This window comes from Balaenoptera physalus, assembly GCF_965194825.1.
Source record: "Balaenoptera physalus genome assembly, chromosome: 19".
Taxonomy (NCBI): Eukaryota; Metazoa; Chordata; class Mammalia; order Artiodactyla; family Balaenopteridae; genus Balaenoptera; species Balaenoptera physalus.
Window position 1 is genome coordinate 13,452,112 of NC_138900.1, and position 24,262 is coordinate 13,476,373.

At 46.3% G+C, this 24,262-nt stretch overlaps 2 protein-coding genes across 2 annotated transcripts; one reads left to right on the top strand and one right to left on the bottom strand.

The window, feature by feature from the left end:
• The first annotated feature begins 283 nt into the window (after positions 1-283).
• LOC309648885 (EP300-interacting inhibitor of differentiation 2) lies at positions 284-2,272 on the top strand. The gene has a single exon (XM_082438110.1). The coding sequence runs from the start codon at positions 1,474-1,476 to the stop codon at positions 2,083-2,085; it is 612 nt and encodes a 203-aa protein (XP_082294236.1). The 5' UTR covers positions 284-1,473; the 3' UTR covers positions 2,086-2,272.
• Positions 2,273-9,644: 7,372 nt separating this feature from the next.
• SELENOV (selenoprotein V) lies at positions 9,645-22,478 on the bottom strand. Its single transcript, XM_082438108.1, has 5 exons — positions 19,201-22,478; positions 17,759-17,783; positions 17,575-17,628; positions 17,383-17,457; positions 9,645-17,282 (listed from the first exon to the last, which is right to left on the bottom strand). The coding sequence occupies exons 1-5, from the start codon at positions 19,869-19,871 to the stop codon at positions 17,205-17,207; spliced, it is 903 nt and encodes a 300-aa protein (XP_082294234.1). The 5' UTR covers positions 19,872-22,478; the 3' UTR covers positions 9,645-17,204.
• Positions 22,479-24,262: the final 1,784 nt, after the last annotated feature.

Here is a 24,262-nt window from a genome sequence, read left to right on the forward strand (position 1 = left end):
CAATCAATCAAATCTTAAAAAAAAAAAAAAAGAAAATGTAACCTTATGATCTGTAGGTGAGATCTAATGCCTCAAAATAGCTACTCCTGACAGGGCAAAGAACGAGTCATTAAACTTATTTACTGATGCCCATGAATCATGGCACCACCATGGGGGTCATCACTAGCAAAATCAAAGGCGGAATTTCCTTATATGATGTTTCTCACGTTAATTAGAATAAAGAAAAAGTAATTGGAGAGTCAGTATTTAAGATGAATGTTGTAATATTATGGGACACATAAAAATAATGGTAATGGATATGTAACTATCAAGAAAATTAAGTCACCTAGAGGGGTGGGATAGGGAGGGTGGAAGGGAGACGCAAGAGGGAGGAGGTATGGGGATATATGTATATGTATAGCTGATTCACTTTGTTATAAAGCAGAAACTAACACATCATTGTAAAGCAATTATACGCCAATAAAGATGTTTAAAAAAAAAAGAAAATGAAGAATTTATAACCACAATGAAAAACATAAGTGAATCTCATAAAAATAATGTGCGAAAGAAACGAGACACAAGAGTATGTAAAATTCAGAAAAGCAAGCAAAATTAAACTACAGTATCAGAATGCACCCCTAGGTAGTAAAACATAAAGAAAAGCAAAGAAGTGATTACCATACATATCAGTATCGTAGTTACCTCTGGGTAGAAAGGAGACAATAGTGAGACGAAGGGGGAAAGGATTCTGGGATACTAGAAATATTCAATCCTTGACCCAAGTGGTGGTTACATGGACGTTCACTTTGTGATAAATCATTCAGCCGTATATTTATATTTTGTATATTTTTTCCTGCATGTTATATTGTACGAAAAAGATTTAGAAAAAAAAAGTCCAAGAATAGCCAAAGTAATTTTTTTAAATAAAAGGGAACGTTATTACAAAGTTTTAGTAATTAAGAGGATTGATATGGGTGAAGATAGGCAAATGAATAAATGGAAAAGAATAAAGAACCACACCCTACCTCCAAAATAACCCATGAATCTAAACTATCTGGGTATATAATAGAGGTGGCATTATAATCACTAGAGAACAAGAAACTTAGGAAGAGCCATCCTAGGATGTAATCTTGGGAAAGCCAACAGGAAGCGATCTTGTGAGACTTTCCTTGTAAACATTAAACTGGTTGAAATGTAAAACAAGGCTCGACTCCGCCCTTAGACATTCTGGGTAACAGGGGAAGGTTTCAGGTGTGGTTGTTGGCTCTTCCGGCCGCTAGGTGGCACCTGGAAGATCGCAGGCGCGTGGGGATGACTCATGCGCAGTGCTCTTAGGTTCAGCCGCAGACCCTACGCTCGTGCACGTGGGTTTGCCCACAGCGTTGACCCGTGTGCACAGCGCTCACGCACGCGCATTTACGTGCACACCGCTAATCGCGCTGTACCGTTATTCCAGTTTTTCTGAGAGCGGCCGAGCTGACCCCGCGGTCCGGGATGTCCGAGCTGCCCGCAGAGAGCAGTGTCCCACCGACGGGCGCGGCGAATGACAACGGCGACGTCCCGCAGGCGGAGGTAGGCGGCGGGAGGCGGGAGCCGGCCCCAGCGCAGCCTGTGGAGGCCAGGGACCGTCCGATGGCGGCGGCCAGGGAAGGTCCAGTGGCGGATGCCAGGGAAGGTCCGACGGCGGCGGCCCGGGAAGCCCGGATTGCAGAGGTTGCCCGATTGTTGGCGGAGCCAGCAGAGGAAGAGGGTCCTGAGGGCAGACGCCGGTCCAGGCCCGGGAACAGCCCAGGCCTGGCTGCGTTGCCGTATCTCCGCCTCCGTCACCCACTTGGCGTTTTAGGAATTAATTACCAGCAGTTCCTCCGCCACTATCTGGAACACTACCCGATTGCTCCCGGCAGAATTCAGGAGCTTGAAGGACGCCGCAGGAGATTTGTGGAAGCCTGCAGAGCAAGGGAAGCAGCGTTTGATGCCGAATATCAGCGGAATCCTCAGAGGATGGATTTTGATATTTTAACATTTAGTATAACTCTGACTGCATCTGAAATTATCAATCCTCTGATAGAAGAACTTGGTTGTGATAAGTTTATCGGTAGAGAATAGTTTAGTGATGAAACTACTTCAAGAACCTCTGCGTTCAATACAGTCATACCAATCCTATAACTTGATTTCAAAAAGTCAAAGTATTTGAGAATAAGGCAAGGCACAGTTGAAAAAGAAAAGGAAGCTTATCAAGAAAAACCATCAGAAAAGAAATAGAAAAAAATAAAAACCGTTATGACTCCTCTAACGTCCTTTGAGTTTGTGATTGATCCAGATTCTTTTCCCTGCATTGTGGAAATGTCTTTTAAAATTGCTTCACTAAAGTGAAGAATGGTTTTATATAATTGAGACTTGATGAAGAAAAACTGCCAATAGAGCCCATAGTGTAAGATTGATTTTGTGTTTTCTGAGGCATTTCAAATGAAAGGCAAAGTAAATACTGTATATATTACATGATAAATTATGTATTCAAGACTATCGGAAATTTCTGGATTTTTTCTTTCATTCAATTTTTAATACTTTTTTGGTAATCTATTTATAAGCCCCCAAAATATAAAGTGTGCAATGAAAAGTCTTCTATCCCTTTCCCCCCGTCCACCCAGTACCTACCACAATTCCTATCTGCAACCACAGTACCTCTTCTGTCTTTTCAGATTCCCTATGTATACACAAGCAAATGCAAATCTAGGTGGGTTTTTTTTTCATTTCTTCACAAAAGTTGGCAAATTATATTTATTGGTTTATGCATTGCATTTTCAGTGAGAACTTATCTTAAAGATCCTTCCAAACCACTACATTTCCTCATTCTTTTTTAGAGCTGCATTTTATTCCATTCTGTGGTTACGTTGTAATTTACTTAACCAGGAACATACTGATGGGCATTTAGGTTTTTTCCCATCATTTTCTATTGGCCAAAAAAGTTGCTATAATAGTTAATCTTGTCTGTATATCCCATGGCATGGGCACAAATACAGTATTGCTCTGATTCTAAATGCACTTTTCATATATTGACGTCTCTGAAATTGGGGTGTATCTTACATTTGATGGTGTAATACAGCATTTTCATAAAAATAATGGTTCATATTATAATCAGCAGCTTCTTAGATTCCTTGTTATGTATAATATCTGCAGTACGAATTTCCAGAGGTGAGAATTCTGAGGTGAATGCACTCGTGAAAGTTTATAGATATTACTAAGTTGCCTTCCATTCATGTTGTACCACTTCACACTCCCACCAGCAACTGCTGAACATGGACATTTCTCCCTGTAGCCTTACCAGCACAGTAAGTCATCAAATGTCTGGATTTTGCCAATCTATATAGTTGGAAAACGGTATATCAGTTTTAATTTGCTTTTCTCTCATTATGAGGGAAGTTAAATATCTTTTCATTTGAGTCATACATATTCCCTTTTCCATGAACTATCTATTCAAAATCTTTTCTCCATTTCTTTCCTGAATAATTTTGTCCTTTCTTTATTGGCTCTGTTAACTATTAATGAAATAGTGAGATGAGATATGATAATATAATAGCTTGTACTGTGAGTTATGGATATTTTTTCCTAGGTTGTCATTTGTCTTTGGTTTTCCTGAAAACCTTTTGGCATGGAAATTTTTGCTCTTGTTTCCTTTTATCTTTTAAACCTGCAAGATTTGGGGAATTCCCTGGTGGTCCAGTAATTAGGACTCAGTGCTTTCACTGCTGGGGAACGGGTTTGATCCCTGGTCAGAGAACTGAGATTCTGCAAGCCGCGCAGCGTGGCCAAAAAAAAAAAAAAAAAAGAGAGAGAGAGATAAAAACCTGTAAGATTTTGAAACTCAAGGTTTTCTCGGTGTGTGTGCATGTGTATGTATGTGTGTGGTTTTATTGTTCATATTTGAATTTTTGAACCATTCGGAATTTATCCTGATGTACAATATGAGGTAAGGATCCAAATTTTCTTTTTTAGGTGGCTACCTGTTTGCCCCAACACCAGTTACTAACTAGCCCATCTTTTCCCACTAACTTTGTTTAAAGATGCCTCTTCATCATATACTAAACTGTTTTTAAAATTTTTCTAACTAATTTTACATGTCATAATGCTAAAACCCTCATTATACTTCATTTTCAGAGTGTTCTGGCTATTTTTGTTTATTTATATTACTATGTCAACCTCAAAGTCAGCTTACCTTATTTCAAAGTTCTTTATTAGAATCACATTATATTTAATAAATCGAAGATAACTGCCATCTCTAAGATATCCAAATTATTTATTTTTCCATTTTTTAAAGACTTCCTTTGTATCCTTCAGAAGAGTATTAATGTTTGTCCTTAAATTAATGTTCCTAAAGTAGGTCTTTTACAGCTCTAATCATTTATTCCTAGACATTTTATCTTTTATGTTTTTTCTGTAGTAAATGAGGATTATCTTTGTTATATTTTCTAAAAGCTTGCCTATGTATTTGAAAATAATTCATTTCTGCATATTTATTTGATAGCCTGTTAATATACTGAATTCTCTTACTGTTTTACAGTAGTTTTTCATTTGAATCTCCTAGATTGGGGAACAAGTCATATGCAAATAGTGACAGTATTGCCTCTTTTATAATTTTTATACTTCTGACTTCTTTCTCTTTTTTTATACATTAGACAGACGGTACTTTATTGGCACCTTCTGTCTAATGTAAAATAATATGAATGATAGTGAAGCATCATTAACTTGTCCTGATTTTGTAGAAATTCTTCACATATCCATCTCTCACTATTTGTACATGTGTGTGTTTTATCAAGAGTGGTTATAGAATTTTGTCAAAGACCTTTTCATAATCCATGAAAGGTGTTATTTTTATATCCACTACCATGATTGCATTCTTCAAATGATCCTGATTTACAAATGAGATATAATCCTTTTTTTTTTTTTTTTTGCCTCGCCAAGTGACTTGCAGGATCTTAGTTCCCCGACCAGGGATCGAACCCGGGCCTGGCAGTGAAAGCGCCAAGTCCTAACCACTGGACCGCCAGGGAATTCCCTTGGCCACTTCTTAGATCCCATTTCTATGAGACCTCCATGCGCATGAACTAAATTTTGTTTCTTTTTCTCCTGTTAATCTGTCTTGTGTCAATTTTATTATTAGTCCAGCCACAAGACCTCAAGATGGGTCCAGGGGAAAATTTCCCCCTCCCTGACAGTTCTTTCATACGTTTCCAATCAAATCCACTCACACGACAGACCCCTTCACTTTGGTAGACTTGAGTGAAAATCTGGGGGGTCGCAGGGCTGGGGTCATCCCTTGGAGGACAAGCCTCCCCACCTGGCTGGTTCCTTTCAACTTCTCCCCTTCCCTCCTCTTCACCTTTCATTTCAGGAGCAAAATCAAGTCCTCTTCCTGTCTCTCAAAGCATTTTAAGGAGCCTCTTTTGCTTGAACAATTTCAGCTGCAGTGTCAGCACGTACAGTGGCTTCTTCCCCAGAGTTTAGCCAAACTCCCCAGGTCAGGGACACAGTCCTCTGTTACAGACACCATAGCTCTAAGTTCAGGGGTCCCCAGGCCACTCCCACGTCTGACCAGCTGGCTACAAGTTTGAGGATTCCCAGTTCCCATTCAGTTTCAATAATTTGCTAAAAAAAACCAAAGACTCACGGAACTCAAGAAAGCACTACAGTTATGATTACAATTTCATGATAGCAAAGGATACAAATCGTAACCAGCTAAAGGGAAAGATGAGTAGGGCCAAGTCTGGGAGGGTCCCAAACATGATATTACTGCCATCCTCAGGGATGCATCATCCTCTGGCACATGCAGAGCATTTACCAACCAGGGACGCTCACCGAGCCCTGAAGTCGGGACGAAATCGCGAGGCTTAAACCCTCTAAGACTCTCAGGGATGGCCCAAGGGGTTCCCCCCCCCCCGCCCCGGAGTAACAAAGACACTCGTAATGGGGATGAAGCGGCCGTTACCGCGCGACCGTTACCGAGCAACCGTTGCCCTGTAACAGAACAGGTGCCTCGCATAGCTGCCTCTGGCGCTACAGTTACCAGGCAACCGTTACCGGGAGACCGCTAATGCGGGACAGTTAGAGCGAGACCGCTAGCCTGGCCGGTTAGAGGGCCCCTTCTGCCAGTCAGGCGGTTGGTGGTTCTCTGGGGAAAAGTGAGGTAAGAGGCGGATCCCGGCCTTCTCCCGGGGGCCCTCCAGGCACTCTGGCCTTGGGCCAGCAGGTGAGCTGGGGGGCTGGGGATAGGCTGGGGGCTGTGTCCTGCAGGGCTCCAGAGCCCTCGCCAAGGCCTCCCATTGGCCGGGCCCAGGTCTTGAGGCTGCGGTGAACCTCGCCCCCATCCCCACCTCTGCGACCTAATGGCAGCGGCAGTCTGCGTGGGACGCAGTTTGCGGGACCTGGCCCCCGCCGTTTGGGCGGCCTGAGGAGCCTGAGGGCTGGCTGGGTCCTAGGCGCCTGGCTCCCTCAGTGATGACAGCTGTGCAGGGTCTGGGGACCTGGTCCTGAGGGCACTGCCAGCTGGGATCTGCCTCTTCAGCTGGGAGGATCCAGACTTGGGTGGCGGACGAACGCTCCTGGGCAGGGTAACCGGCCGCCGCAGGGACCCCCTCCTCTTAGCCAGGACCTGGACCTCGGAGGGTGAAAGTTGAGCCTTGGGACCTTGCCCTTTCTTGTCAGAACAGAGAATAACATTTGTTGGGTGGAGATTTACAGGAACATCATTACCTGACCGTGACCTGACCTTAAGAACAAAGGATCTGACACCAAGAAATTTACAACTAACCACGCCCCTCCCTCCCCGTTGCTATAAAAGGACTTTGCTGAAAGCTTTCAGGGAGTTTAGAGTTTTTCAGGCATGAACCACCCATCTCCTTGCATGGCCCTGCAATAAACCTTTCTCTGCTCCAAACTCGGACGTTTTGGTATTGTTTGGCCTCACTGTGCGTCGGGCACACAGACTTGCATTCGGTAACACTATCGCTGGAAATTCCAAAGATTTTATAGGTTACCTTCTGGGAATTAGGGACAAAGTCCAGTCAAATTAACATGATGGTTCTTCCAAACCAATACTGGCCTCTCTTTACGAATTCTGGGGGAAATGAGTCTCTGTCCCCTAATATTGATGTTCCAGTTATCTCTTGCTGTGTAACTAACCACCCTAAAACTTAATGGCTTTAAGCAACAACCATTTTATCACTGCTCACTCTTCTGTAGGTTGACCGAAATCAGCTCAGCAGTTCTGCTCCATGTGATGTTGGCCAGGAGCTCAGCTGGGTTGGAATGTCCAGGACGGGTCATTCACATGCCTGTCATATTGGTGGGAAAAGTCTGGAAGGCCGGACCTCTTCCTTTACGCAGTTCCAAACCCTCTTCCTCTCCACCTTGCTCTCCAATAGTGTAGCCAGATTTCTTATGTGGCCGCCTCAGGGCTTCCAAAAGTGCAAAGGTGGGAAGCTGCCGGGCCTTCTGAAGGCTCAGGCCCAGAGCTAGCACACATCCGCCTCATTCTGTGGGTTACATAGGCCCAGCCCACTTCAGGGAGGAGAGGCAATACCCAAGGAAGTGAATCCTGAGCACTGTGGTTTATGGGGAGCCATCTTTGGAAACCGGTCACCACAGATGATATAACCACCATCGCCATTGGTTGAGAGTTTATGGTGATCCAGGCACAGATCTTGGTGCTTTATTTATGGCATCTCACAGAATTCTCACCATGGTGTGAGGTAAAGAGTATTAGCATATCCATTTTATAGATGAGAAAACTGAGGCTTACTAGCTGTATCAATCAGGGTTCTTCTGAGAAATAGAACCAATAAGAAAGCCATGTTCTAGGCACATGGGCTTCTGTCTTTCTGTGTGTGTGTGTGTGTGTGTGTGTGTAACGTATATTGTATATGTAGACATATATATTGTATATACAGATAGAGAAAGAGATCTTAAGGAATTAGCTCACAGGATTGTGGAGGCTGGCAAGTGCAAAATCTGTAGGGCAGTCCAGCAGCCTGGAGATTTAGGTAAAGTTAATGTTGTGGTCCTGAATGTGAAGGCTGGAAACTCAGGTAGAATATCTATGTTGCAATCTAGAGGAGAATTCCACTTTTTCAGGAAACTTTAGTTTTTGCTCTTACGGAGCTAAGATCCCGCAAGACGCTCCGCATGGCCAAAAAAAAAAAAAAACACACTTTCAAGTGATTAGATGAGGCAAGTCTGCTTTATTTAGAGCCAACTGTTTATAAATCTTAATCACTTCTAAGAAATATCTTTATAGCAACATCTTAGACTAGTGTTTGACCAAACAACTGGTCATCATAGTCTAGCCAAGTGGACACAGAATTTATCATCACACTTACCCAAGTTCACACAGCTAAGAAGCAGTAGAATTAGGGCTCAAACCCAGCTTTCTTGCCTCCAAAACTCATACTAATAATCAATTCATCAGTGATTGCCAAAACAGACCACCTTTAGAAATGAACTGGAGTGCTGACCAGAAAATTTTTTCCCAGGACTCCACTCTGACCCTAGAAGACACTTCTTGAGATGGCTACCCACTATGTTCTCCTTTCTCCAGGAATCTCACCCCACCCTCTTAATGCTATTTGACCTTTGTGACTTCACTTCCCCTCCAACTATAGTTGATTTGATCAACCGTGGCACTTCAACTAGGCTGAGCCAATGAGATACTCGAATACTGGAGCTGGACTGTCACGGTTCAAATCCTTACTCCACTTCTTACCAGCAGTGAGCTCTAAGGTGAATTACTCTACTTCTCTGGATCAGTCTTTCATCTGTAAAATGGGGGTGGTGTTAACAATATCGACAGTTACATTATGAAAAATTATCCAAAGCCTACAAGTAAGACAAGTGATGACTTCATGTCCTTTCTTTTCTTTTCTTTTTTTTAATTAATTTATTTATTTTTGGCTGCATTGGGTCTTCGTTGCTGTGCGCGGGCTCTTCTCTAGTTGTGGCGAGCGGGGGCTACTCTTCGTTGCGGTGCGCGGGCTTCTCATTGCGGTGGCTTCTCTTGCTGCGGAGCACACGCTCTAGGCGCGCAGGCTTCAGTAGTTGTGCCCAGGCTTAGTTGCTCCACGGCATGTGGGACCTTCCCGGACCAGGGCTTGGACCAGGGCTCGAACCCGTGTCCCCTGCACTGGCAGGAGGATTCTTAACCACTGCGCCACCAGGGAAGCCCTTCATTTTTTAATATTTTTGAGAACCATTAGGGGGCTTCCCTGGTGGCACAGTGGTTGAGAATCTGCCTGCCAATGCAGGGGACATGGGTTCGAGCCCTGGTCTGGGAAGATCCCACATGCCACGGAGCAAGTAAGCCCGTGAGCCACAACTGCTGAGCCTGCGCGTCTGGAGCCTGTGCTCTGCAACGAGAGGCCGCGATGGTGAGAGCCCCGCGCACCGCGATGAAGAGTGGCCCCCGCTTGCCACAACTAGAGAAAGCCCTAGCACAGAAACGAAGACCCAACACAGCCAAAAATAAATAAATAAATAAATAAATAAATTTGAAAAAAAAAGAACCATTAGGGAAGTCCCTGGCCGTCTAGTGGTTAGGACTCCGAGCTCTCAATGCCGAGGGCCCGGGTTTGATCCCTTGTCAGGAAACTAAAATCCCACAGGCCTGTCTGGCGCAGCCACCCAAAAAAAAAAAAAAAAAGTTACATGTTAACAGTTTTATGAAAAATAACTGTTTCAGAAGAATGACGTCAGCGACATGGCAGATGAAAAACTCTGTCTCTTCGATCTACAACCGCTAAAACATCCACAACACAACAAAGGTACCTCTGTCCAACACACCAGGTGTCCAGAGAATTCACACAACTGTACACCTACAGGGGGATGTACAGGGACACAGAGGCGGCGGAACTGAGGGAACAGGGAGGTGGTTCCTGCAAACCCAGCCCTCCTGCCATGGCAGCTGAGCCCGCAGCCCCAGAGAGCCAGTAATAATAGCAGAGAAAGCGGCACACACGACTCTAACCTCCCAGCAGCAGCGGTGCCCACAGTCACCGGTAGCCTGAGATCCCATCCCTCCAGCTGCTGAGGCATCCACAGTTCTGTCTCCTGGCCACCCACCCGCAGCGGTGGAGCCGGCAAACCTTACAATACTGGCTGAGGCGCCAGGTGCAACACCGCTCCCCCGCCGCCCTCGCCCTCCCCCAGGGGCGGAGTCTGCAAGGGGCGGGGATCCCGAATGTAAGAGACAAGCACACCCTCTCCGAGCCGCAGGCGGAAACACCAGCAACACTGGCAGAAACAAGGCACCAATGACCCCAGAGGCACAAGGAGCAATAAGGAGGGCTTGAAGCAACAATAAAGGCAGTGGAGTGTGGAAAATGCAGACTCTCAAATGTAACCGGAGGCAGCGCGGGAAAGAGAAACCTAAACCTTGTGCTATAGCACCACCTACTGGAAAACAGAAGAAACGCCTCAATTTTATTTTTTTATTTTTCTATTTTTCTCTTTTTTCTCTTTCTTTATGGCCGTGGCCCTTGGCTTGCCGGATCTTAGGTCCCCCACCAGGGACTGAACTGGGGCTATGGAAGTGAAAGCACCGAGTGCTAACCACTGGACCGCCAGGGAACTCCCTGAAACGCCTCAGTTTCTAACCTGTTAAATCGTTAGCATCAAGCAGAAAGGTGTCCCCTACTTCAGATGCATCGGCAGAGGAGCAACTCATCAAGCACCATGAAGAACCACGGTAACACTGTAACACGAAAGAAAATGACAATTCTCCAGAAACCAAACTTAAAGTCGCAGACTACTGAGATCTCACTGATGGAGAATTTAAAATAGCTCTATGAAGAAACTCAAGGAGCTACAAGAAAACTCAGAAAGGTAGTTCAGTGAGCTCAGGAATAAAATTAATGTACAGAAGAAATACTTTACCAAAGAGATTGAAACTCTAAAGAAGAATCAAACAGAAATTCTGGAGCGGAAGAGCTCAGTAAACGAGATGAAGAATGCATTAGAAAGCATTGGAAATAGAGCACACTATATGGAAAAGAGAATTAGCAAGATTGAAGATAGAACTCTGTGATACAAGTAGAAGAGGAAAGAGAAATAAGATTTTTTAAATGAGGAAACCCAGCAAGACTCACATTCAGATTTGATGGAGAAATCAAAAGCTTTACAGACAGGCAAAAGCTAAAAGAATTCAGCACCATCAAACCAGCTTTACAACAAATGTTAAAGGAACTTCTCTAAGCGAAAAAGAAAAGGCCACAACTAGAAACAAGAAAACTACGGAAAGAAAAGGCTCACCGGTGAAGTCAAACATACAGTAAAGGTGAGAAATCATCCACACACAGAGCTAGTAGGGAGGTTAAAAGACAAAAGTAGTAAAATCTCTATCCACAATCTGTATGCACAATCTGTATCCACAATAAGCAGTTAAGGGATACACAAAACAATTAGATGTAAAATATGATGTCAAAAAACAGTAATTGTGTGACTCCCCTGGTGGCACAGTGGTTGGGAATCCGCCTGCTGGTGCAGGGGACACGGGTTCGAGCCCTGGTCTGGGAGGGTCCCGCATGCCGCAGAGCAACTAAGCCCGTGCACCACAACTACTGAAGCCTGCGCGCCTAGAGCCTGTGCACCACAACGAAGAGTAGCCCCCGCTCGCCGCAGCTAGAGAAAACCCGCGTGCAGCAGTGAAGACCCAGTGCAGCCCAAAATAAATAAATAAATAAATAAATATTTTTTTTAAAAAAAAAACGGAAATTGTGAGGGGAGGAGAGTACAAATGCAAGGTTTAAAAAATGCATTTCTAATTAAGAGATCAGCAACTTAAAACAATCACGTATCTATATAGACTACTATACAAAAACCTCATGGTAACCGCAAACCAAACCTCCATAATAGATATACATACAAAAAAGAGAAAGGAATCCAAACCTGACACTAGAGATAGTCATCAAATCACAAAAGAAGAGAACAAAAGAAAGGGGAAGAAAAGACCTACAAAAACAAATCCAAAGCAATTAACAAAATGGCAATAAGAACATACATATCAGGAATTCCCTGGCAGTCCAGTGGTTAGGACTCCACGCTCTCACTTCCAAGGGCCCGGGTTCGATCCCTGGTCGGGGAACTAAAAATCCCATAAGCCTCATGGTGCAGAAAAAAAAAAACAAAAACATATCAATAATTACCTTAAATATAAAGGGACTAAATGCTCCAAGATTTGCAAAAATGTAAAACAATGTCACTTTTCTCACTAAATTATTTTTTGGGGAAAATGATTATGTTTTCATAAAAAATATTATTTATGTTAACATGTAATGGGCTTATTGTTTTCAATTGGTTTTAGAATTTCTCAGTTTTAATTCCTAAGATATGAATAACAGTAGATGAATCCACATAAACAAAAGCTGTTTGGGTCTATCGATAACTTTTACAAGCGTAGGTGGGCCTGAGACCAAACAATTTGAGAATTGCTGCTCTGAGCTTGGCAATCTCACTCCTATTTGCTAGGGATTGCTTGGCCTGAGATGGACATTTGACCCCAGTATGGCCAATCAGATTTAAGAGCATATCTGCTAAACCTCTGGAAAGGACTTTTCTCCTTGAAAGTGCAGATTTTATTTTACAATCAATTAATAAACATATTTTTTAAGTTCTCAATTTATTTATTTATTTTTGGCTGTGTTGGGTCTTCATTGCTTCGCGTGGGCTTTCTCTAGTTGCGGCGAACGGGGGCTACTGTTTGTTGCGGTGCTCAGGCTTCTCATTGTGGCGGTTTCTCTTGTTGCAGAGCACAGGCTCTAGGCGCGCGGGCTTCAGTAGTTGTGGCACAGGGGGTCAGTAGTTGTGGCTCGTGGGCTCTAGAGCACAGGCTCAGTAGTTGTGGCACCCGGGCTTAATTGCTCCGCGGCATGTGGGCTCTTCCCAGACCAGGGCTAGAACCCATGTCCCCTGCATTGGCAGGCGGATTCTTAACCCCTGTGCCACCAGGGAAGTCCAGTTCTCAATTTTTAATACAGTAAATATCAATAGATACAGCCCACATAAACAAAAGTCCTCAATTTTTATAAATAAAAAAGATCTTGAGACCAAAAAAGTTTAAGACACTCTCAACTAATCCATGTAGAATGTTCTAATGGCACATTGTAAGCACTCCAAAATGTCAATCTTTATTATTAATATGGTGACGACTAATATAATCTAATGTCATAGCCAAAAACCCTCGGTTAAGACTGTACTCGTGTTCTATTGCTGCATAACAAATTTTTGCAAATTTGGGAGCTTAAAACAACATATATTTTATTAAATCTCATAATTTCCATGGTCAGGAATCCAGACATGGGTTAGCTGGGCCTCTGCTCAGGGTCTCACCAGGCTGAAATCACAGGGTTGGCCAGGACTCCAATCTCACTTGAGGTTTCCATGCTTATTCCTACCGTGGACAGAATTCAGTCCCCTGCAGTTGTAGGACTGAGATCCCCACCATCTTGCTGGCTGTCAGCCAGAGGTCACTCTCAACATCTAGATGTTATCCTTCTTAGGCCAGGTGGCCTTCTCACAACAAGACACAACTTCTCACAACTTCTTCAAGGCAAGCGGGAGACTTTCTTCTGATGCTTCTTGTCTCTCTGAAGGGCTCGCCTGATTAGGTCAGGCCCACTCAGGATAACCTTCCATTTGCTTAACTCAAACTCGGTGCGAAATTCTTTTTGTCATATGATGTGACATAGTCAAGGGAGTGAGAGCCCATCACATTCACATGTCCCACCCACACTCAAGGAATGGGGATTATATGAAGGTGTGGGCCTTTGAGGGTCACCTTAGAATTCTGCCTACCATAAATACCTTTATTAAAGTATTTATTACCTTATTATGATTTCTTATCACATTTATCTTATGACATATTAAGAAATCAGGTACTTCCCTGGTGGTCCAGTGGCTGAGACTCTGTGCTCCCAGTGCAGGGGGCCCAGGTTCAATCCCTGGTGGGGGAACTAGATCCCACACGCCGCAACTAAGAGTTCGCATGCCACAACTAAAAGATACCACATGCCGCAATGAAGATCCCATGTGCCGCAACTAAAACCCGGCGGAGCCAAATAAATAAATATTAAAAAAAAAAAAAAGAAATCTAGAGTCAAACCCTTCGACTCACTCACTGCTCTCACTCACTCACACACTCCCAATGCTAGTGTATTTGTTAGGATTGGGGCTTGATGGTGCCCCCAACTGTTGCTTCCTATCTCTACTCAATCTCTGTTGAATCATTCCCTGTCTCAAAATCAAGATGGCTTTGTGGATGAGGCCAAGCCGCAGAAAACTGTACGCATTATCAATGAGATCAGAAACAGGTAGCAGGCAACTAGTGAGCTGGAGCTGAGGTAGGAGGAGTGCGTGGGCAGGAGGCAGGGCATTGTCTTGGAGTCACAGCAGAAGACTGCGTGCGGCTTCCGGGAAAGTTTCGCTTTCCTAAGAAAGTGACCCCGCAGGCATGTCCTTGCTTTCTTCTACCCTCTTCTGCCTGGAATACAGACATAATGGGTAGAGGTGCAACACTGAAACCACATGCATGAGCCCCAAAGCCAACACATCATCCCATGTTAATGATGGCAGAAAAGAAATGTAGAAAAACTCTAGGTCTCCCATGGCATTGTTGGAGAGCTGACTGTCCCCCAGTCCCCTCCCCCCAGTTCATGAGCAAAACAATTCGTTTTTTCGATTGTGTGAGCCACTGGCAGTCCAGCTTGCTGTTACTCGCAGGAAAGAGCACTCCTAACCAAAATCTACCTCTAACTGAAACCTATGGATTCTGTGCCAGACTTCGGAAATTTCACGATTAAGCAGTATCGTACCCTCATTTTACAGAGGAGGAAACTGAGACTCAAGAGACGTAATGTCCCCTTGTTGCAGGTCACACAGAAACTCCGTGGTAAAGGTCTGGCTCCCACACCTTACACTGGACCTTCTGGCATGTGCCCAGTGACCCCACAGAGCCAGATGTAGGGTAGGGGGCTCATCAATGTCCACTGAATGCACAAATGGCCCTCTCGCAGGTCACTGAGATCCCTCCCAGCACTGAGATTCTGAGACCTGTGGGTTTAGAAAGCGGACTCCGACATGTAAAGAAGTTTGAGATGTCAAGGGTTTGAGGCTTGCCACCATGCCTATTTCTGTCTCAACCCCTAAAAACGCCAACGAGATGGGAAGTTTTCAAATTCCGAACCAGGGCAAGGGAAATGAAGATGCCACAGAAGAAAGGAATTGACCTCGACAGCATGAGGAGTAGAGGCTAGACCATCGGGAGCAAAGCTAGGGAGCCACAGGACTAGCCTTCTGTTCAAAGCTGGCCTTCCCTCCCCCAACCCGGGTCCAGGGGATGCTGGGAGCACAGTAGCAGGTAGCAGGCAGTTCCACCGACGTCAGGAGTGGGCGTGGCACCAGCAGACACGGTCAGACCAGAACACAGGGAGGCGGACTCTGCATGTATTTCCCTCTTCACCCCTCCCGACCCCACCCCAGCCCCAGCCACCATCAGAAAACGACCTGACTTGGTAACGTTTCAGTCCTTCTCGCCATCCTGCTGAGGCTCCTGAGATGGGGAAATAGGAGAGAAAAAAATTTTTAATAATGAAAACAACAGCAACTCCAAAAAAAAAAAAAAAATAGCATTTGTAGGGCTCACTATGTGTCAGGCACTGTTCTAATGCTTTTTCATGGATTTCAATGCCCGCCGGAGTCTCCTTGACATTTTTCAAGCACATCAGACACATTCCTACTACACGACCTTTGCACTTCCTGCTGCTTCTGCCCAGAATACTTTCCCCCAGACATCCACATGGCTCAATCCCTTACATCCTTCAAGCGCTTAAATAGCACCTTCTCATGAGGTCTTCCCTGACCACTCAACTTAGAGTTGCAAAAAATTCCCAGCAGCCCCCAAGCCCCTTCCCCACTTTATTTTTCTTCTCATCACTTATCTCCTTCTAAAATGCCTTCTATTCGCTTGGGTCTTATTCATTGTCTGCCTCCCTGGCTAGAATGTCAGCTCCACTAGGGCAAGGGTTTGTCTGTTTCGTTCACTGCTGTATCATCCCCAAGGCCTAGAACAGTACCTAGTAGGTACTCAGCGAATACTTCAATAAAATGAAATCCAATGAGGTTAAAGACACATGACTCAAAACAGGCCAATGAGAGCACTACATTATCTTGGGCCTCGGTGATTGTTTCAGGGATGCACTGTGATTTAATCCATGCCAGTGGGAATCTTTAACAGGATTTATGGTGTATTTATGATGAGTACACCAAAACTCATCAACTTGTGCACTTTAAATATGTACTGTTTCTTATACATCACTTACACCTCAATAAAGTTGAAAACAATTGTAAAAAATAGATATGCAATAGACAAAGTATTAAATCAGTAGCAGCTTGCAAATGTCTATGTAGTAAGTGGTTTATTTTTTTCTTTGGTTGGTTTTTTGTTAGGGTTTTTTTGCCACACCGTATGGCGTGAGGAATCTTAGTTCCCCGACCAGGGATCGAACACTGTGTGTCCCCTGCAGTGGAAGAGTGGTGTCCTAACCACCGGACTGCCAGGGAATTCTCTGTAGTAAATGGTTTTAAAAATCCAGTATTGGTGGGAAATAAATTATTGTGTCTATGCTTTAATACCTTAACGTTAGCAATAGAAGTTTCTGCGATGATGGATTCCATGTTCTATATCTATGCTATCCAATACAGTAGCCACATGTGGCTGTATTTGAAATGTGGCTAGTGTGACTCATAACTGAATTTTTAATGTATTTAATTTTAATTAACTCCACTATAAGTTGAAAAGTCACATGCTGTTATTGGACAGCACAGCTTTATAACTAAAAGCTAAAAAAAAAAAAAACACCCTAAAGCTCTTTTGAAAAGAATGTATAGTTGTCATACACTGAGCCCTGCTCTGAGCCGTGCACTGTTTATTACCTTATAAGAGGCCTCTTATGGAATAATCTCAACAACCCCATTTTACAGATGAGAAAACTGAGGCTCAGAAAAGGATGTAGATGACTTATCCTGATTATAACAGTGAGGACTGGCTGAGCTAGGACTGGGGCTAGGGTGTCTTTGACTCCAAGACAGGGCCCTGCCTCCTGCCCGCCCACCCACTTATCCACAGCCCAGCCTCCACCCCTCCCACCTCACCTCCCTCACCTCACCTCCAGCTCACCAGTTGCCTGCTACCTTTTCTTGATCTCCTCATTGATAAGGCTCACAATGTTCCGCAGCTTGGTCTCATCCACAAAGCCATCACCTTTCTGGGCACAGAAGGGAAAGAGCACAGACATGTATGTCTCCCATCCCCTGAGACCCCAGGTCCACCCTCCCTCCCTGTCCAGAACCCTTGCTCAGGATCACCTTCTTTGAATGGACCAGTTTCCCATCCACGAACACTTCAAATTCCCCTGTAGCCTGGGCAGATATGTCCTCCTCCTGGGGAGGGAATGGTGGAGGTTGGGGGAGGTTAAGAACTCCCCTCCAAGTTCCCTGGGGGTCTTGGAGCCCTGACCACCACCACCCCCAACTCTCCCAGGCCACCAGCACACTCACAAAGAGTAGACAGTTTGGAAATTGCTGCTCCAGACTCTTTTTCAGTAGGATATACTGTGGGGAAGAGATGGGATCGTGTAGTCACAGGACCACAGGATCACAGGTCTTAAAAGGAGGGAATACAGGAACTTCTTCCAGACTTCATGACCCCACTCCCCCCACCTCTAAAGTCAAAACTACTCACCCGAAGTCCATAGCTTCAGAGGCCACTGGAGGCCAAGGGCAGAGAGGAGGGAGGCAGAGAGGTGGAAGGAAGACACCGCCATCAGTATCTCAAGTCCAGAGGGACATTGAACAGCTAAGTGAGATCCCATCCCTCCCCTGCTCAGAAGCCTCTCATAGTGCCACCTCACTCAGGGCAAAAAAATACAGTCCTCCCCATGGCCCACAGGCCCCCACAGGATCTGCCCCCATCACCTCTCTGCTCCATCTCCTCCCACTGGCCCCCTGGCTCCAGCCACTTCCAACACTCCCGGCTCTTCTTCCAACACTCCAAGCATGCCTTGCCTCAGGGCCTTTGCACTGGCTCCTCCCTCTGCAGAATGCTCTTTCCCTGGTATCTGAATGGCTCCTTCTCTCCCCTCTTTCAGGTCTTTGCTCATATGTCACCTCCTCAGTGAGGCCTTCCTGACTACCCCAGCTAAAATTGTGACACCCCCGCCCCGCAAGATGCCTTTTGTCCATAGCACTGATCACCTTCTAAGATACGAGATAATTTGCCATGTGTCGTATTTATTGTCCATCCCTGCCCCTCCACACCAACCAGAATGTCAGTGCCACAGGCATCTCTGTCTTATTCACTGCTGTGTCTCTGATGCTGAGAGCAGGGTCGGCACATGGTTGGTGCTGAATAAATGGTTGTTGAATGAATAAAATAATGAATGAGTCCATGGAGTCAGGGAAAGAGACAGAAAAGAGGAGATGGGCAGAGAAAGAGAGAGGGGGGAGATGGGAAAAGAGAGATAGAGAGAAGGAGAAAGAGACCCACACCACAAGGGGAAAGGAAAAGAGGCAGTGAGTTGGAGAGGGAGCTGGAGAGCTACAGAGAAGGACCAGAGCAAAAGAGACACAGCAGGGGACTGGAGGGGAAGACAAAGCCCCTCCCTGAGCCACATTCAGCCCTGGGTCTCAGGGAGGTCAAGGAAGGTCACTGCTGTTTACTATTGTCATGGACACAAAGATTCAGCTCTGAGACCACAAAGACAGACTGAAGCCAGCCTCCTTTGGCCTTTGCACTGGCTGCTCCCCTTCCCCCCTTGCTACCCCATCCCCCTATTCCTACCCTCCCCTCCCCACCCCACTTAGTAGCCTCATCACTGAGATGTAGCCGCCTAAGACCCACCTCCTGAGAAAGGCTGTCCCCGAACACTCAGTTTCTGAAGTTCTCCCACCCCTTGTCCTCCCTCAGGGCTCTCTGCTCCCCCCTCCCACCCACCCCTCCCACCCCCGGGGAAGCATGGCTCTGCTCAGCCCTCTATCCCCGGAAGGCCTGGCCCATGACCGGCAGGACAGTGAGTGAATGAATTCAGAGCTCTCTAGTCCCAAAGAGAATGGCAGGTAGAGCCTACCCCCTGCAGCCCTTTCCCCACGGGGAGGAAGCAGGTGTGGGCGGGGACAGCCCCTCACCAGTACACCACTCGAATCACGATCTTGCTGTCCACGTGGATGTTCTCGCTGGTGGAGGCGAACGCATTGGTAGAAATCGGTAAGGCGACAGCTAACGACGGGATGGCCCCCAGGATGGGCGTCCCCAGGATATGTCCAGAAGAGGAATCTGTTAACTTGGTGGCCGATAGGTCTGCCCTCGGAGTGGACCCAAGGGGGGGCCCCAGTAAATCGGTGGCCAGTGGAGTAAGGGCAGGAAAGGGCTCTTGGATGGGACCAAATCCACTGGTGACAGATGGGACGTGCTTCACCCTCAAGGTTGGCTCAGGATCCTTATCAGGTGACAAAATGAGCTCGGGTTCAGGTTCCTGGGGCGGATCCGAAGATAGGGCCGAGTTCGGAAGGGATTCCGAGGCAGGAACCAGGACCTGAGATGGGGTCGGGGTTGGGATCCGGGCCGGAATCAGGATCCGGACCGGAGTCGGGGACCGGACCGGTGTCGGGGTCCGGACCGGGGTCAGGGTCCGGACCAGAGTTGGGGTCCGGATCGGGCCCAAGGCCGGGACCAGAGTCGGAGTCCAAACCTGGATCGAAGTCCTGACCGGGGTCGTACCCCGGGCCAGAGTCGAGGCCCGGACCGAGGCCGAGGCCCGGACCGGGGAAGGAGCTGGGGCCCGCGCCTGGTTGTTCATGGGGGAGAGGGGCACACCCCATGAGCCCGGGTTGGGATCCTGCCCGACCCTCCTGCCTTAGGTGGGGAGAGCCTCATCCGCACCGGGTTCTAAACCGGGAGGCAAACACAATGGGGCGCTATTACATGGGGTTCCATTCAGCGCACAGGTTCTATTGCCCTGAGCTGGAGATGGGGCAGAGGCCTCTGGATCTCCCCTGATAATTCCCATCCCCCAAATCCCTACCTCCAGATTGCCAGTGTCCTTAACATTCAGGCGTTCACTGTATGTTCATTGAGTGCCTGCTATGTGCACAGTCCTGTACTGGGTGACTCTGGGGCCAGAGCAGTCAGGAAAGCCAAAGTCCAGTTATCAGGCTCCCTGTCCAGTAGAGGAGATATACCCCTTACCCAACAGTGGCAGCGCAGTGAGGTCAGGGCGAGGGTGGAGGAGGCACAGGCAGAGGGGTTAGAGATATGGTGAGGAAGCACGGGGACTTGTGGGATCCCAAAACAGGTGTTAGAACCAGTCTGGGGGCAATCAGAGAGGGCTTCCTAGAAGAGGTGACAAATGAGAGACCTGGAGAAAAATAATAACAACAATAACAGATTTTACATTCACGTAGCGCTAAGTGCTACACACATGCCCCCAGCTGGTAAGTGGCAGAGCCAGGATTCAAACGGCAGCCATCAGACTCTAGGGTCCTGACACAGAACCCTGTGTCAAGGGCTCTATCACACTGAGTTCCTCCAGGGTGGGAACTTGTCTCGTTCACTGCTGAATCCTCAGCTCCTAGAACAAGGCCTGGCACACAGTAGGCACTCAATAAATGTCTTTTTATTTTGAAATAGTTTTAACACTCGTGAGAAGTTGGGAAAATAGTATAGAGAATTCCTGTGTAACTTTCACCCAGTTTTTCCCAATAACAACATCTTATGTAACCACAGTACATTGTCAAAACCTATTGGTCCAATACTATTTTTTTTTTTTTTTTTTGCCTGCACTGGGTCTTTGTTGCTGCACAGGCTTTCTCTAGCTGTGGCAAGCGGGGGCTACTCTTTGTTTTGGTGCGCGGGCTTCTCATTGCAGTGTCTTCTCTTGTTGTGGAGCACGGGCTCTAGGTGCAGGCTTCAGCAGGTACAGCACGCGGGCTCAGTAGTTGCAGTGTGTGGGCTCAGTAGTTGTGGCGCACAGGCTTAGTTGCCCTGAGGCATGTGGGATCTTCTCGGACCAGGGATCAAACCCATGTCCCCTGCACTAGCAAGTGGATTCTTTTTTTTTTTTTTTTTTGGCAAGTGGATTCTTAACCGCTGGACCACCAGGGAAGTCCAGTCCAATACTATTAGGTCAGGTACAGACCTTATTCAGATTCATGAAAGGGTTTCAAACAGAAGCCCACTGTGCTTCCCAACCCCTGAGAGCCCCTCCTGTGCTAAACCTTGGGCCTGGGTCCCAAAAACCAGGAAGGTCAAGAAAGACACTGCGGGCTTCCTTGGTGGCACAGTGGTTGGGAATCCGCCTGCCAATGCAGGGGACACGGGTTCGAGCCCTGGTCTGGGAAGATCCCACATGCCATGGAGCAACTAAGCCCGTGCGCCACAACTACTGAGCCTGCGCTCTAGAGCCCGCGAGCCACAACTACTGAGCCCACGTGCCACAACTACTGAAGCTCGCATGCCTAGAGCCCGTGCTCCGCAACAAGAGAAGCCACCGCAATGAGAAGCCTGTGCACCGCAACGGAGAGTAGCCCCCGCTCGCTGCAACTAGAGAAAGCCTGCGTCCAGCAACGAAGACCCAAAACAGCCAAAAAAAAAAAAAAAAAAAAAAAAGAAAGACACTGAATTTTCTGTGTGATGCTAGGCAAGCGTCTACCCCTCTTTGGGCTTCAGTTTGCCCCTCTGTGAAATGAACTTGAAATGGGCTTTCCTCTTATACCATAATATTGAGAAGTAATATTTACTGAGCATCTATTGCATGCCAGCCTCTGTTATAAAATGCTGTGTACTTATTAACTCATTTAATACTCACAAACTTCTGAAGCAGATTCTATTACTAGTTTCATTTTACAGATAAGGAAATTAAGGCACAGAGAGGTAAAGTGACTTGTCTGAATACATGGCAGAACCAAGATCTGAGCCAAAGCAGTCTGATTTCTGTGCATTTGTAGGCTTTTTGGTTTTTTGTCTTTGTTTTCGCTTTTTTGGAGTGATCATTTAGGTTACTTTATTTGCTACTGCCATTGTGCTAAATGCAATTAAGTGTATGCCTGATTTAAAGATTTAAAGCTCTGCCAAAAGAGAAAAAAAATGACAAGTTTCTCTTTGGTGTGCAATGCCCTCCACCTTAGTCCTCTGGGGCCCTGCTTCCTTTCACCTTTAAAGTGAAGGATTTGGGGCTTCCCCGTTGGCGCAGTGGTTGAGAATCCGCCTGCCAATGCAGGGGACACGGGTTCGATCCCTGGTCTGGGAAGATCCCACATGCCGCGGAGCAACTAAGCTCGTGTGCCACAACTACTGAGCCTGTGCTCTAGAGCCCGTGAGCCACAACTACTGAGCCCGCGTGCCGCAACTACTGAAGCCCACGCGCCTAGAGCCAGTGCTCCACAATGAGAGAAGCCACTGCAATGAGAAGCCCACGCACCGCAACAAAGAGTAGCCCGCGTGCAGCAACGAAGACTCAACACAGCCAAAAATAAATAAATAAATAAATAAAATTAAAAAAAAAAAAAAAAGTGAAGGATTTGGACCAGAATAACTTCCTCTTCCCTGCAAGCTCTGATCATCTGAGATAGTCTTCCTTGCCCCAGAGGCTACGACCTTAGGCTGAGCCTGCAGCAGCCGGTGAGGCAAAGCGATAGAACAGAGCCTGCACTTTAAAGGGCCTCCAGACTTGGGTGTGGGACTCTTCCCTTATGGTGGTGAACCAGAGGACTCTGGTCATCACTCTTTGATAATCCAGCCAGTACTGTTCCTGTGATGACTCACCGACATGTACAGTGATGGTGCCAAGACTCTGAGATAGGTGAGGCATCCTTGACACCAGAAGTGCATCAAAGGGGGAAGCCATGGGATTCAGCTGCCTGCCTTCAGCTTGCATGCAGTCACTGATCAAAAATACATGATGAAGGGACTTCCCTGGTGGCGCAGTGGTTAAGAATCCACCTGCCAATGCAGGGAACACGGGTTCGATCCCTGGTCCGGGAAGATCCCACATGCCGCAGAGCGACTAAGCCCGTGCCCCACTGCTACCGAGCCCGCGCTCTAGAGCCCGCGAGCCACAACTACTGAGCCCACATGCCGCAACTACTGAAGCCCGCGCACCTAGAGCCCGTGCTCCACGAGAGAAGCCACCACAATGAGAAGCCCGTGCACCGCAATGAAGAGTAGCCCCCGCTCACCACAACTAGAGAGAGCCCACAGGCAGCAACGAGGACCAAACGCAGTTAAAAATAAATACATAAAATAAATAAATTTTTTAAAAAATACATGATGAGTGTAACACAGCTTCCCATCTTTGCTTTTAAATTGAGTTCTGCTCTCTCGGCAGGTGGTATAATTTGTTCAAGGCAGCAAAGACTCGGCCTCTGAATATCGCGTTGTCTTTGAAGGAACAATGGGCTGGTGTTGATGTCTGCCTTTAATCTCAATTTAAATATCATTTGTAGTAGGCTTTTGTTTCAATGTCCATATTCCTTAATGGTACAGTTAATTCTCATGACACAGAAATTCAATATAGTGAAACTTGAAAGGAGAATTTGTACGTATAAGTATTTATTCAATATATGGTATCGTTGACTGAATTAAAAGAACATGTGGATCCCTTGGCTGATGTTCTAATAAAAGAACTCCTTCATTTGTTCATTTGTTGCTATATTCCATTTGTTACTTTTCTCTGTTCTCTCATCTTCAGTTCCTATGGTTTTGCTCATTTCCAAAAGTGCTTGGGCACTGTCCCAGCCTACTCCCCACTAGAAAATATGGGGAAGGAGGATTGGCAGAAATTGGCTGATGCAGGCTTTTTCTATTTTCAGTGGTAGAAGTAGTATTAGATGTGTGATGAACTGTCTTAGGATAGTCCCCAAATTTAGGAAGCTTCCCCCTCTCTGCTAGATCTTACCTAGATTTGTTCCACCCCATCAGGAAGGAGCTGCAGCAGTTACTCCACTCTCTGAGCCTTCCGTTCCTCTGTAAAATAGTTTCTTTCTGCTCTGACTGGTTCTGTCCGTTTGCCTGCCAGGTACAGTACTTGTATCTAGTAACAAACGCTGATTTTTGATACGGAAAGGGACACTCCTTTGCCCACATATTCCATGTGGTTTGGACAGGCTGACCTTAATCCCTGCCACGCACTAGACAGATGGCCAAGCCTGGCCAATCAAAATAAGCCATACTGCCTGGCCCCTAGTTTGAGCA

Bases quoted from the DNA above. Each gene is read 5' to 3' on its own strand.
- LOC309648885 (XM_082438110.1), top strand. From the start codon at position 1,474: ATGTCCGAGCTGCCCGCAGAGAGCAGTGTCCCACCGACGGGCGCGGCG.